The sequence below is a fragment of the Simochromis diagramma genome, unplaced genomic scaffold (assembly GCF_900408965.1).
Source record: "Simochromis diagramma unplaced genomic scaffold, fSimDia1.1 OVJJ01000205.1, whole genome shotgun sequence".
Lineage (NCBI taxonomy): Eukaryota > Metazoa > Chordata > Actinopteri > Cichliformes > Cichlidae > Simochromis > Simochromis diagramma.
Window position 1 is genome coordinate 961,571 of NW_024386782.1, and position 12,557 is coordinate 974,127.

Here is a 12,557-nt window from a genome sequence, read left to right on the forward strand (position 1 = left end):
GTGTTTGCGTGGCTAAAGTACGGAACGCCGATTGGTCCAAACTCGCTGAAATTACAGTTTGATAACAGAGCAGCTGGAGAAGGAGAGGAGGGAGGTGGAGATGGGGGAGATGCCTCTAGGACTGAGAAGAACACAACTTGTACTTAATTATTGGGCAAATCTTCAAGGCCATGGACAGGATCACCCACTACAAGCAGTTCTCAACCCTTGCTGGGAGAAAGGAAGGTGGAAATCAAAGAGCTTTGGGTGGATTGTGGGTGGAAGAGCAAGTGAATTTAAACTGGATCAGTTGGACGAGTTTCGTTACCAGCAATATCTCCCTGGATACTTCCTGAAGCCATAGTTGATTTCACTCTACTGGATAAGAAGACTAAGGATGGGGCATTTATTTTAAACTCCTATACTGTGCAGGCTTACATTGACCAGTTTTATGGTTGTGTTCAATTATATACGGATGCATCTAAGGATTCAGCCAGTCAAATTGGTGTAGTAGTTGTGGTCCCAGAGTTCATGGTTAAAATAGAAAAAAGGATCACTGATAGACTGTCAGTATTCACTGGAGAACTGCTTGCAATTCTGTTGGCGGTTCAGTGGGTGGAAAATATGAGGCCATTAAAAGCTATTGTTTGTTCAGAATCAAGAGCATCATTGCTTAGTTTACAAGGTAGTCACTCAGATGCGAGAGCAGATATTCTAGCAGAAATTCAGCAAACACTGTTCAGGATAAACATGATGGGTCTTACAGTTGTGTTTCTATGGATTCCAGCCCATTATGGAATAATGGGGAATGAAATGGCAGACAGAGTGGCGAAGCAAGCCACAAAACATGGGACAGTTGACCTGGCTGTTAGTTTTGGTCAAGCTGAAGTGAAGAGTATCATACGGCAAGAAATGAGGGGTAGATGGCAAAAGCAGTGGGAGGAGGAAAGGAGAGGACGGTGGTTGTGTACAATACAAAGGGGGGTAGGAGAAATGAGGACCACTGGAAGGAGCAGGAGAGAGGAGATGGTCATATCGAGATTGAGATTTGGACATACTGGGTTAAATGCTACATTATTCTTGATTGGGAAACATAATCAGAATCAGAATCAGAATACTTTATTAATCCCGAAGGAAATTAGGGAAATGTGCCTTCTGTGGAGACACAGAAACTATAGAGTTTGTGATATTGCACTGTCCGAAATATCAGGTGGAGAGGAGACAATTATCCCAAAACCTTATTAATATGAAAATGAAATTGGATCTGGTTGACCTATTGCAAAAGGATTCTGGAAGTAAGAGTTACCAGGCTTTATTTCAGTTTTTTAAAGCGGGAAGAGTGTTTGAAAGGCTTTGAGGTGTTTTTTTCTTTGGGGGGGGGGGGGCGTCATTCCAGTTCACACTCCATACTAGTGGTGGCGGTAATGCACCAATCAGTTGTTTGCCAACCGCCAATAACATTTAAGAAGAAGAAGAAGAAGGAGAGGCGGGACTCGTGTACGGTGGTGTTTTGAGATTTAACTCAAGGTTAAAGGGCAAGCTTCTGGCCATGAGAATTTTAATAGGTATGTACAATTTTTAAAAAGTTACACGTTTTTTAAAGTTGCTCGGAAAGGTCAGAGTGACATTACGCTTTCAGATAGCTTACAGCTAATGTTTACGTTGCGGCCAATAATGAAGTGCCTTATATCCATTAGTGAGTTTGTACTTGTGCATTATGTTGGGCTGTGGCACTATTGCGAACAGAGCCTGGGAGCTTTGAGAAAGCGTGCTAAAACTGTGTGCTTATGGTGTGTTTCATAGTTGAGTTTGCTCAGGTAATGCACAAAGCAATGTTTTGTAAGCATGTACAATACGCATGCGCACCACGCATGCCTGACTCACCTAATTTTGAGGGGTTTTTTTTAACATAATTTTGAAGCGTTTCTATGTATTTATTTAGTTGTTTGGTTAAATAATAGAAATATTTCTCTTTAAGTTAAACTGCAAAAACGAGAATAAAGTTGACCCAAAGCCACCTTAACGTCATGAGCAAAAAGGGTTTTTTGAAAGTTGCGACTTTCCTTTGTTACAGCAGTTAAAACTGAGTGTAATTTTAAATTTAACGTAAAACGTTAAAAAAAAAATTAAAGCACGATATGATAAAATAAATCCGATTTTAAATCTTTATACAGTACTTTCTTTACACACTTGTACGAATCACAGTTTCTAAGTTGGAGGAAGTGTGCGGCTTTTGTTTTTCAGTTTGTTCCTTTTGATGATTTCTCTGTCTGTTGTGTTTCTTGTAGGAGGGGGATCTGGCTTCGTTGGCCGTGAGCTTACCCGCCTACTTAGGGACAAAGGTCATGAGGTGACACTGATATCCCGCCAGCCTGGTCCAGGGAAGATAACATGGGTATGACCTAAAGTTAATGCAAAGTAAAAGGGCAAACCTAAAGCTCATTTTAGGACCTGTTGATTCATCACTGTTAACGAAACATCATACTGGAGCTGACGCCTGATGGTTTGAAGGACTGAGATTAGAGAGGGAGAAGAAATTTATTAATCCCTCGTGTTGGTTCCTCCGGGAAATTCAGTATGTACAAACTGTACAGACAGAGACGTACAAACTGATAAATGTGGAAGGGGGATAGTTTACAGATCCAGTGACATTTCTAAACATCTTTATGTTTCTTCCTCTCTGCTCCTGCAGGGTGAGCTGGAGTCTCAGGGTCTCCCACCGTGTGAGGGTGCCGTCAACTTGGCTGGAGAGAATCTCATAAACCCACTGCGATGGTGAGAAATAAATAATCAAAGAGTCCATCCTAATATCTGCAGCATTTTAATGCATTTACAGGGATTGTCACTGTTTTTTCCCTTGGGTTCTGTTTTGAAGGTGGAATGAAAGCTACAAAAAAGACTTGTTCTCCAGTCGCGTTGACACAACTAAAGCTCTTTCTCAAGCCATTGCTGCTTCCTCCAGTCCTCCTCACTCTTGGGTGCTGGTGTCAGGTGTAGGTAAGCATTTAATAAGTGAGATTCTACTCAGCACAGCAGATCAGATGAACTCATTGATAATATAGATAGTAATTCTATTATTGCTTTTCCATTGTTTGTTTTCATGACACAGCTTGCTATAAACCCAGTCTAACAGCTCAATACACAGAAGACAGTGAATGGACTCCGTTTGACCTTCTCTCAAGACTTGTCAAAGAGTGGGAAGCAGCAGCACTACTTCCTGAAAATGTGGCAAAAACCACCAAACAAGTCATCATCCGGCCTGGTTTGTATACGGCACATGCTTATGTTTATTGTCCATTCTGAATCTGTCTAAATCAGGGGTGGGCAACTCCAGGCCTCAAGGGCCGGTGTCCCTGCAGGTTTTAGATGTGTCCTCGAACCAACACAGCTGATTTAAATGGCTAAATTAGCTCCTCAACATGTCCTGAAGTTCTCCAGAGGCCTGGTAACAAACTAATCATGTGATTCAGGTGTGCTGACCCAGGGTGAGATCTAAAACCTGCAGGACACCGGCCCTCGAGGCCTGGAATTGCCTACCCGTGGTCTAAATGGATCAGATGAAGGGCCACATGCATCTCTCTGGTCCTATGTAAGGTCTTTGCTGGATTTTTTTTTTTCCTATTTCTTAAGAACATGGCTTTCAGATCCTGTTCGTCTGCTGTAGATGGTTTCTTTAGGCCTGCCACTTCTCCTTTTGTCCTCATGTCTAGTTTCTTCATAAATTGTAAGTGTAACCTGTAGTTCACACTGCAGGTGTTAATGCTCAATTGCAATTTTTTGATCAAATCCGATTTTTTTTTTTTTCCTGGTTGTTCACACTACAAATAAAATGTGACAGCAAATGCGCTCTAGTGTGAACGGTTCATGGCCCTCAAAGTGGTCCACATGCACAAAAGAAGATGTCACACACAACGCGCTCTGTTTGTGGAAGTAAAAATGGCGGCTACAGAGCTAGTAGGTGTTGTTGCAGCAGTCTATCAATTTCTGCACAGTCGTAACCGACAGAATTTTGACAAATTAAATAGAGAAAGAAGGAAACTGAGAAAAAAGCGAGCCCATGCTTTAACAACAGCCGCCATGCTTTCTCGTTTGTCTTCTCTAGCGCTGATAATTGGCATCCGTCTTGTGTCAGTGATGTAAAAGACGGATTAAATGCAAAATGACCATTCAAACAGCAGTCGCTTTCTAAAACATCAGATATGTAATGGATTCAGTACCACATACGAAAGTGACCTAGGTCGGATTTGAAAATATTGGGTTTGTGCCGTTCAAGCTGTCATACCATGATCGGATATGAGTCGGATAGGATCAAAAAAAGGTCGGATTTGATGCGCTTTCGCCTGCAGTGTGAACATAGCCTAAGTGTTCTGCTCATAGTTATTTTGGAATCACCAAAGATATAATTTTTATGCCTGTCAAAATATGTTATCCTTGGCATTTTTTTCAGAGATTGACTAAATCGACTTAAAGAAATGTGGAAAAAATATTGTTTTTATGACTGGCTGCTAATAACCAAGTGCCTAAGGACACATTTTTAAAAACAGTGGTTCATTTCTTGAATTGGGTGCCTTTTTCATGCTTGAATGATTCACGGGTCAGTGTTAACTGGTTTAACAAACTAAAGAAAGTAATTGGGGCAAAAACCTTTCCTTTGAAGACGATCGGGTACAAGAACTAGAATAAAAAGAGTGAAAAGGCTACCACCATCCAAAGAAAAACTTTAAAAGACCATCAGTCTGTTAAACTTTTGCATTTTGTACATGCATACACAACATGTGAAGATTTAAAGTATCTTATCTCTGTATTACTTTTTATCTTTTTCAGTTTTTATAGCATGAATTAAAATTTTATCTCGTGGGCCATTTCACGGCAGATAATCTGACTAGATTGACTGAATGGACAGCATAAGCTAGAACTAATGGTTTCTCAGTTATAAAGAGTGTCCCAGTAAATCATCATTAAACAAGTTAAAATGGCTGCAGTGAAAAACATGTGCTTTCTTATTTTCCATGCATTCCCCAGGGGCAGTGCTGGGTCGTGATGGTGGGGCCATGAAGCAGATGCTGCTGCCGTTCTGGCTCGGCCTCGGGGGTACCCTGGGATCTGGAAGACAACCATTTCCCTGGATCCACGTTTCAGACCTGGCAGGAATCATTGTCCGCGCACTGGAGCCCCCTGCTGACACTCCACCCTCCTCATCACCACAAGTGTTCAACGGAGTCGCTCCGGCTCTCAACACAAACTATGAATTCACTAAAGAATTGGGTCGGGTCTTGAGGCGGCCCACCATCCTTCCTGTACCTGGCTTTGTCATGAACGCCCTGCTGGGTTCGGAGAGGGCCGTGATCCTTACTCAAGGTCAGAAAGTCATACCTAAGAGGACTTTGGAGTCTGGATTTCAGTACAACTACCCTGACTTGACCTCAGCTTTGAAGGAGATTGTTAATTAACAAGAGAGTACGGCGGTTCATTTTTACTGTAATACAAGAATAAACAAATATGAGCCTAAACGAGTCATTGAAAATGAATCCCAGGATCATGACTCAGTAAAAGACTGTTGTAAATTACTTATTCATCAGATCTGTGTACTGATGAACTGTTGTTTCTCATATTGCTAAAGAGCAGTTATGGGATCATGTTTGAAAAACTGTTTTAAATAAAATGTCATGCTTCACTTTAAAGTGTTTCTCCGCATTCGGGATAATAACAAGCGGCTCTAAAGCCTTTGTTTACATTTAGAAAGCACTGGGACATGATTGTTGATACTGAAGTGTTTCTGTAAAATAAATCTGACAGAGTTGAGTCTTGATAACAGATGTGTCTAAAATTGTCAGTGACACAGTGGTTAGTAATATAAATGACCACATTACAGATGGTGAAGCACCGAAACAATTATTGGAGCTACAGGTCATAGCCTGGAGTCTTTTTTTTTTGTGTTTGTTTTTATAAATAGTCGTTTACATAAGTCTAGGTTAATCAAGTTTACTGGATCTTTTTTGTGGCCTACAGTAAATTAAAAATGTTGCTGAAATCTCACTTTGAGTCTCAGTGTCACTGAATTAACCTGCAACACGGAAACGTGCAAAAAGAAATTTTACCCTTTTTATTTTAAGGCTGTGAAATGTTATGTTACCAAAAAAATACATAAAGCTCATGTTATGTATTGTTCTGCTGAATAAACAACTTTAAGGTTTGTTTGGACCGCATTGAAAATGAAATGCTTCTCAAGGTAAATTCAATTTCAAAATACTTTTTAAAAGACATTTCTGTCCAAAGAGCATCACACTTAAAAATATAATGGTTTATTGGAGGTGGTACACAATAAAGAAAACTGCAGAGAGGAAATGTATATGTAATTTGCAGCTCCTTTGTCTATAAATCAAAGTATTATCAGTTTCACGATGTATCGTATGTTTCCACAGAGTCTTTACGGCTGAATCGTCACTCTGAATCACTGTTGACGTCTTCCTCTACACCCCGAACGATCGGCATTTGATCTCCCCAGTCACTGCTCCGAGCGCAGCGGTACATATCTCTGATTAAAATGACATTGAAATAGAACAATTAAACAGAAAAAATCCAATCCAAAACAAAACAGTCAAATAAGTCCATCAGTGACAATAAAACAAACAACAAAAAGCAATAAGAATATCCAGCAACCAAAGGCTGCCTGTAGCACAGAGTATCGATTATTATGACATACAGAAGGTTTACAATGAATTTCTGCTCCATTTGGTCTAGTTCTGACACATTTTCGGATCACATAATTCAGAATTATAGCAAAATTTGATCAGCAATTCCCCAGTTTGAAGTCCAGGCAAGCCAGATCTTTTGCTGCATTTCCTTCCCTCATTCTCTCTTTCTGTATTTCCCGCATCTTTCCTGCGTGCCTACCTGTGTCTAGGAAATCTTTAAACACCCGAGGAGTTTTGTTAATTTTAGAAAACGTTGTTGATGAACTGCGTGGCCCCACACTGAATCAAATTCAAACAGTACGCAGCCCTAATAAGCATTTTAATGACGTATTTCTTCTTAGTTTATTTTAATGCACCTGGTCCCTAACATCATATCCTAAAAACCCTATGGTATCCGATCTGACCTGGAGTCTTAATATCTCTGGATTCAGGACTGATATCCTCTCGATTATAAAATTAGACTTCAAACGGTTCTTTTTGATGAAACCTGAGCAGAGTCTGGTGACCCTGAAGAATCCTTTTGTCAGACCGCTGGGGGACTTCCCATGATGCACTGAGCAGTTCTTCTTCACTCTCTTCTTTTCCCTCCCAATGCACTCACCTGTCACTACTGAATGTCAGTACCTTTTGTCTTCATCTCTCTATGCCAGAGATGGGCAACTCCAGGCCTCAAGGGCCAGTGTGCTGCAGGTTTTAGATGTATCCTTGAGCCCACACAGCTTATTTAAATGGCTAAGTTACCTCCTCAACATGTCTTGAAGTTCTCCAGAGGGCTGGTAATGAACTAATCATTTGGTTCAGGTGTGTTGACCCAGGGTGATCTCTAAAACCTGCAGGACACCTGCCCTTGAGGCCTGGAGTTGCCCACCCCTGCTCTATGCTAGCATTTAAGGAAAAGGACTAAACCTATTCTGCAGCTGATGAATTTGTGTGACACTGATTTTTCTTTTTACCTGCTGTGTTTACGGGCTGTCACCACCATGTGCTGTAGCTGTCCGTCCGGGCAACACATGCGACAGTGGACATGCCTCGTTCTGCGCAGCACTGGTGCAATCAGCCTGGCCCACTCCACACCCTTTGTGCCTTCCTCCACTGCTTCTGTCCGCCTCAAAATTAGGTAGCTGAACTTCTCGATCTGACGGTCATTGTGCTGGAAAAGAAAAAAAAAAGGGTTGATATGGAATTCATTCAGCATTTATCTGAAAAAACACAAAACAAAACATGTTTGCATATATAGCACTTTCTGTCAGCAACAAATATAAGACAAGTGTAAATTAATAATACTTAAAAGGCAACAAGAAGAAAAAGTTATGAAGTTAAAAATAACGAATTCAATCCAAGATAAAATCTTGGCGCAAGACTTTGTGTCTTTTATGTTTTACATGCTATTAAATAAATATGAGTTCCCTGATAATGTACAATAATACGAAACTTCAGCTGTGTTCACAGAAGGGAATAAAGTGCAGCTGATTTTAATAGCAGAGCCTGGTACAGAAGACTATATGTTGTTTTTGCAGATTACACTAAAATGTTTTAGTCTTATTTGGTCTGTTGCTTGGTTTGCAGGACCAGCATTCTAAGAAGAAAAGCCTCAGAACTTCCTCTCCTCCCGTCACCCTTCCAGCTCATCCGAGGTGTTCCCAAAGCAGCTGAGGCATAATCTCGTGGGTCTGTCCCAGAGATTCTCTAAGTAGAATATGCTCAAAATGCCTCACCAAGGAGGTGTCCTAGTCAGATCCTCAAAAACCCTCAGCTGGCTCCTTTCGAGTTGCGGATGTACTCTGAAGCCCTCAGAAAGGACTCCCAAATGACAACAGTGAGCCACCCTGCGGAGGTAGTTGATTTCTACTGCTTCTATCTGTGATCTTTTTGTCACTACTTAGAGCTTGTGACCATAACTGTATACCCACCACTGCTTGCCATCTTTCTCTGAGGGCAACTCTAGACTGAGAGTCCAGCCCCTCTCCAGGAGACCTGTTGCAGAGCACCAGCTGTGCGTTGAGGTGAGCCTGACTATATTAGCTGGTACTACTCAAGCACTAATTCACCAGTGTTGTCTTAGGACAATAAGGATAATTTAAAATTCATGCAATGCTGCTCCGGTGGAGTCCAAGAATAAAAAGAAAGAGACCTGGTAATTAACAGATTAGATCCCATTTAAAGTGAAAAGCTGTAAACAGACATAGACAGTTGAGTCTTACCCTGGGTAGAGACAGAGGTTGGTAATGCTGCTGGAAGTTGCAGGGTGTGACGGGCTCATGGGCCAGTTTGGGACACACCAGTTCATGCGAACACTAAAATAAATAAATAAATAAATGAATAGACGCGCAATAAGACTGAGACACTAATGGCTCTAAGTATGAAAGTATGACTTTAATTAAATCTACTGGGTGTTAAACTTACTGGAGCAAACACTGATGCTGGCCTGGAGTCATAAACGGTCTTCTCTTGTTTCTGGAGTCAGAAAACCAACAATTTAGTTTGATCAATAACAACTATTGTGAACTGCTGTCTTATCCAGTGTGTTTAAATACCTTCAACAAAGTATCTCTGGCTTCCATGAGTATCTGATGGCCCTCTTTGGTCCCATTTTCCACCAGCACCTAGAACATAAAATGCAACGAGTAATCGTTTTTTTTCTGTTTCCTTTTAAACACCAGAGGCTCACCAATCATTTTCTTAAGTTGTATCTTTCTTTGATCTCACCAGATATGAGCTTGTCTTTCTCCAAAGAGTGAATGCTGCCTCCTCTCGGTCTTTCACATTTGGCAGCTCTGAGAGGGTAAAAGCTGCAGTGACTAAATCAAACTGCACCTGAAAGGAGAAAAAGGATGGTCAGGATTTCCAGTTGTTGAGATTATCTGGAACATTAATGACAGCAAATCAAAAATATTGGGATTTTCTTTATTTTTTTGATTTTGTCCGTTTGTGTTCTTTTCTAGAACAACGACTAAAAATATTTTAAAAATCCACGTATAACCCAGAATTGAAGTCTAGAATATTGCATATACATTTTTAATAACACACTGATTTTTTTTAAATTCTTGACAGTGAACACATTGTGACTTAAATAAAAGCTGAGGGAGTTTTACCTTAGGAGAGACAGGGAGAAACTGCCTGAAATACACTTGTTTGATGCAGGGTTCAGCTCTTTCGTCATCACCTGCTCAATTCAAAATAATAATAATAATAATAATAATACAATCCAGTCAGTTCTTATTAACATCTGTATTTCACATAAAGAAACAAAAATAAATTGTCTACATGTGTGTCTACCTTTCAGAAGTCGTTCTGCCAAAATGTTCATTGGCCCTGAGCTGTCCACACACACCATCTCCTTCAAAGAGTCACCCCAGCATGCGTGAGATGCCCTGAGGAAACGGCCAGATTATAAACTTAGTTTAGCTATTCAGACTAAAGCATTTACATGTTTTACTAGTGTTGCACACTAACCAGACAACTGTTCCTAACCCAGAACCAAAATCCAGGAGAGTGTGAGGAGCAAAGGAGGGATCCCTCTTCTTTATCTAAATGATGAGGGGAAAAAAACTGCAGGTATAACTCAGTTTAACCACAAAAAACAACTTGTGCTTGGATTCAAGCGATTCTTAAAAAGGAAGCTCCCTGTATCACCACGTAAGCCGATCGCCTCCACAGCACTTTGCTACCTCATTCAGAGCTCTCCTCACTGCAGCGTAACCACCAGCAAGTCGAGCTGCCATGTAGACCACGCCGAACTCTTCATCGTACCTGAAACACAGTGAGATGCTTGTAAATCTACTGCACGTCAAATTTAAGGACCAAAACTACAACTTCAGGATGGATCATGGTGGAGCGCAACCATTCACTGGGTTTATCTAAAGAAAGCATCTTAAGTCTGTTAAAGGTATAAAATGTTCAGCATTTGTCATAAATCGCAGTTTTAGCTTCTCCTATTATGGGTAAAAGAGGCTTTTTCTCCTTTAGGAATCAGTAAATATAACAAAGAGGCATTCAGAACAGACTGAAATGTGAAAAACTGATAATGGATAACACTGTAGTTAAATGACATGTTACTTCGTGGGTGCCCAGTGATATGTCGTTCTTCGGAGCTCTGAGAGAACTTTCCTCCTGATGCGGTCTTCCATTGCTTGCTCGTCTATATCTGCAGAATGAATGTATATTTATTTTTTCTAGCTGCTGCATGATATGATCTTGTTGCATGTGTATTATTACTTTAAAAAAAATATATACATATGTCACCCACCTCCTCCCTTTTGCATGGCTTTCTCCCACAGTTCTTTCTCCAGGCTCACAGCTTTCTGCCTCAGAGTTAAATCCTCGACCGCTCGTTTCCTGCTCCACAGGAAGTTCGTGAGCTTGTGAATGCGCTCGGGAAGCTGATTCACCTGAGCTCCTACAGATGCAGAGATGGATGAGAGGCAAAGGGTTTTAACCAATGAAGCTGGTCAGAAAGATCTGTTATATTAACTGATTTACCAACACTAGGCTTACTGTGAATAATCGACTGTGCAGCCACGTGGAGTTCCTCAGGTAGCTGTAGAGTTTTCAAGTTGGTCACACCTGGGTGTTTTCTGTGTGGTTCACCCTTTAGGAAATCTACCTGTGGCTGTGGGTGTGTAGCTGCACTCATTGCCTGAAATAACAGGTTTAAATGATGCTGTTTTACTGACCTTTGAATTAAACTAAAATATGATTATATGAGGAAAATAAAAAACAGGAAATCCAATTACAGCCAGATTTTAGAAAAAAACAAACAAACAAAGAAACCAAACAAAATCTGTGTTTCATTTTTTTCAAAAGATCCAGTGGCCACTACATTAGGCACATGTACTGTTTGCGTGCTTGTTAACGTAGGTATTTCATCAGCTAATCACAAAGCAGCGACTTAACGCATTTAGGCATGCAAACATGGACAAGAAGACCTATGGAAATTCAAACCAAGCATCAAAATTTGGATGAAAAGTAATTTATGTTACGTGACGTGGTTGTTTGTGTAACAATATACTCGAGTATTGTTGCTGACCATGTCCACCTACTTATGATCACAGTATTCTGAAGGCAAAAGGAGGGCCTATCCAGTGCTAGCAAGGTGTAAATAATGAAGTGGCCAGTAAGTGCAGTTTTAGTTTATTTAATGAAATGTTTGAGTCCAAGGTAACTGGGAACCAGACAGCAGCCTTACTGGCTCCAGTTATAATGTCAGAAAGACATAGCCAAGAGATTTTTTATGCTGAGCTGATAATAACCCCAGAAAATCCCCTCAGTGTTGCCCTCAGTTCAAAGTATTCAGAGATGTGTTTGGGCAGTGTTTGAATGAACGTAGAAATCATGTTTTACACCAGTGAGAGTTGGCAGCCCTGACATCTGGGGGACAGGTAGAGTAGATTCACGACTAAATGGTGTATATTATGCCAAAAATAAAAAGTAAATGTACAGACTGAAACTATTTTGTTCTCTATAGCTTATGTGTCTGACCTCTGCGATTAAAAAGCTGCATTCAGTGGTAATATCAATCCGTACTCACCCGGCACACCAGCATCGCCAGAGGTGTTCTCTGACAGAGAACACAGGCGCTAAATCTACGCGGTACCATAACATCTGCTTCTAACCGTTACGTTTAAATGGCTTAAAATTCAACTTTCATCCAGCCTTCCTAAAGTGTCACGTTAGAATCCCACTAATCCTTCAACAAAATAATTCCGACCACTACCTAAGGCGGAACACTTTCGCCCCTAATCTCTGTTCCCACCTCAGGAGAACAACGAAGAGTGCTACTCCGCCTACTGTCCAGCATCTGCGACATCAAGTTTACCTCTCGGCCACGGAATAGACAAAGTTGGGACTAAATTGAAACAAATATAAACCTAAATGTATTTTAAA

The 12,557-nt window shown here is 40.7% G+C and overlaps 2 protein-coding genes across 3 annotated transcripts; one reads left to right on the top strand and one right to left on the bottom strand.

Annotated features, from left to right (window-relative positions):
- Positions 1 to 1,410: 1,410 nt before the first annotated feature.
- On the top strand, positions 1,411 to 6,173 carry sdr39u1 (short chain dehydrogenase/reductase family 39U, member 1). Of its 2 annotated transcripts, none has more exons than XM_040014960.1 (6): positions 1,411 to 1,544; positions 2,268 to 2,374; positions 2,672 to 2,754; positions 2,855 to 2,976; positions 3,089 to 3,241; positions 5,002 to 6,173. In XM_040014960.1, exons 1-6 carry the CDS (start codon positions 1,529 to 1,531, stop codon positions 5,427 to 5,429), a joined length of 909 nt encoding a protein of 302 aa, XP_039870894.1. In that variant the 5' UTR covers positions 1,411 to 1,528; the 3' UTR covers positions 5,430 to 6,173. The 2 variants fall into 2 exon arrangements, with proteins under 2 accessions (XP_039870894.1, XP_039870885.1); XM_040014951.1 differs by lacking the exon at positions 1,411 to 1,544 and adding an exon at positions 1,567 to 1,675.
- Positions 5,914 to 12,443, bottom strand: mettl17 (methyltransferase like 17). Its single transcript, XM_040014913.1, has 14 exons — positions 12,202 to 12,443; positions 11,169 to 11,310; positions 10,921 to 11,070; positions 10,731 to 10,818; positions 10,343 to 10,424; positions 10,128 to 10,201; positions 9,951 to 10,045; positions 9,767 to 9,837; positions 9,381 to 9,488; positions 9,209 to 9,277; positions 9,078 to 9,128; positions 8,876 to 8,968; positions 7,628 to 7,824; positions 5,914 to 6,514 (listed from the first exon to the last, which is right to left on the bottom strand). The coding sequence occupies exons 1-14, from the start codon at positions 12,268 to 12,270 to the stop codon at positions 6,421 to 6,423; spliced, it is 1,383 nt and encodes a 460-aa protein (XP_039870847.1). The 5' UTR covers positions 12,271 to 12,443; the 3' UTR covers positions 5,914 to 6,420.
- Between the last annotated feature and the right edge of the window lie 114 nt (positions 12,444 to 12,557).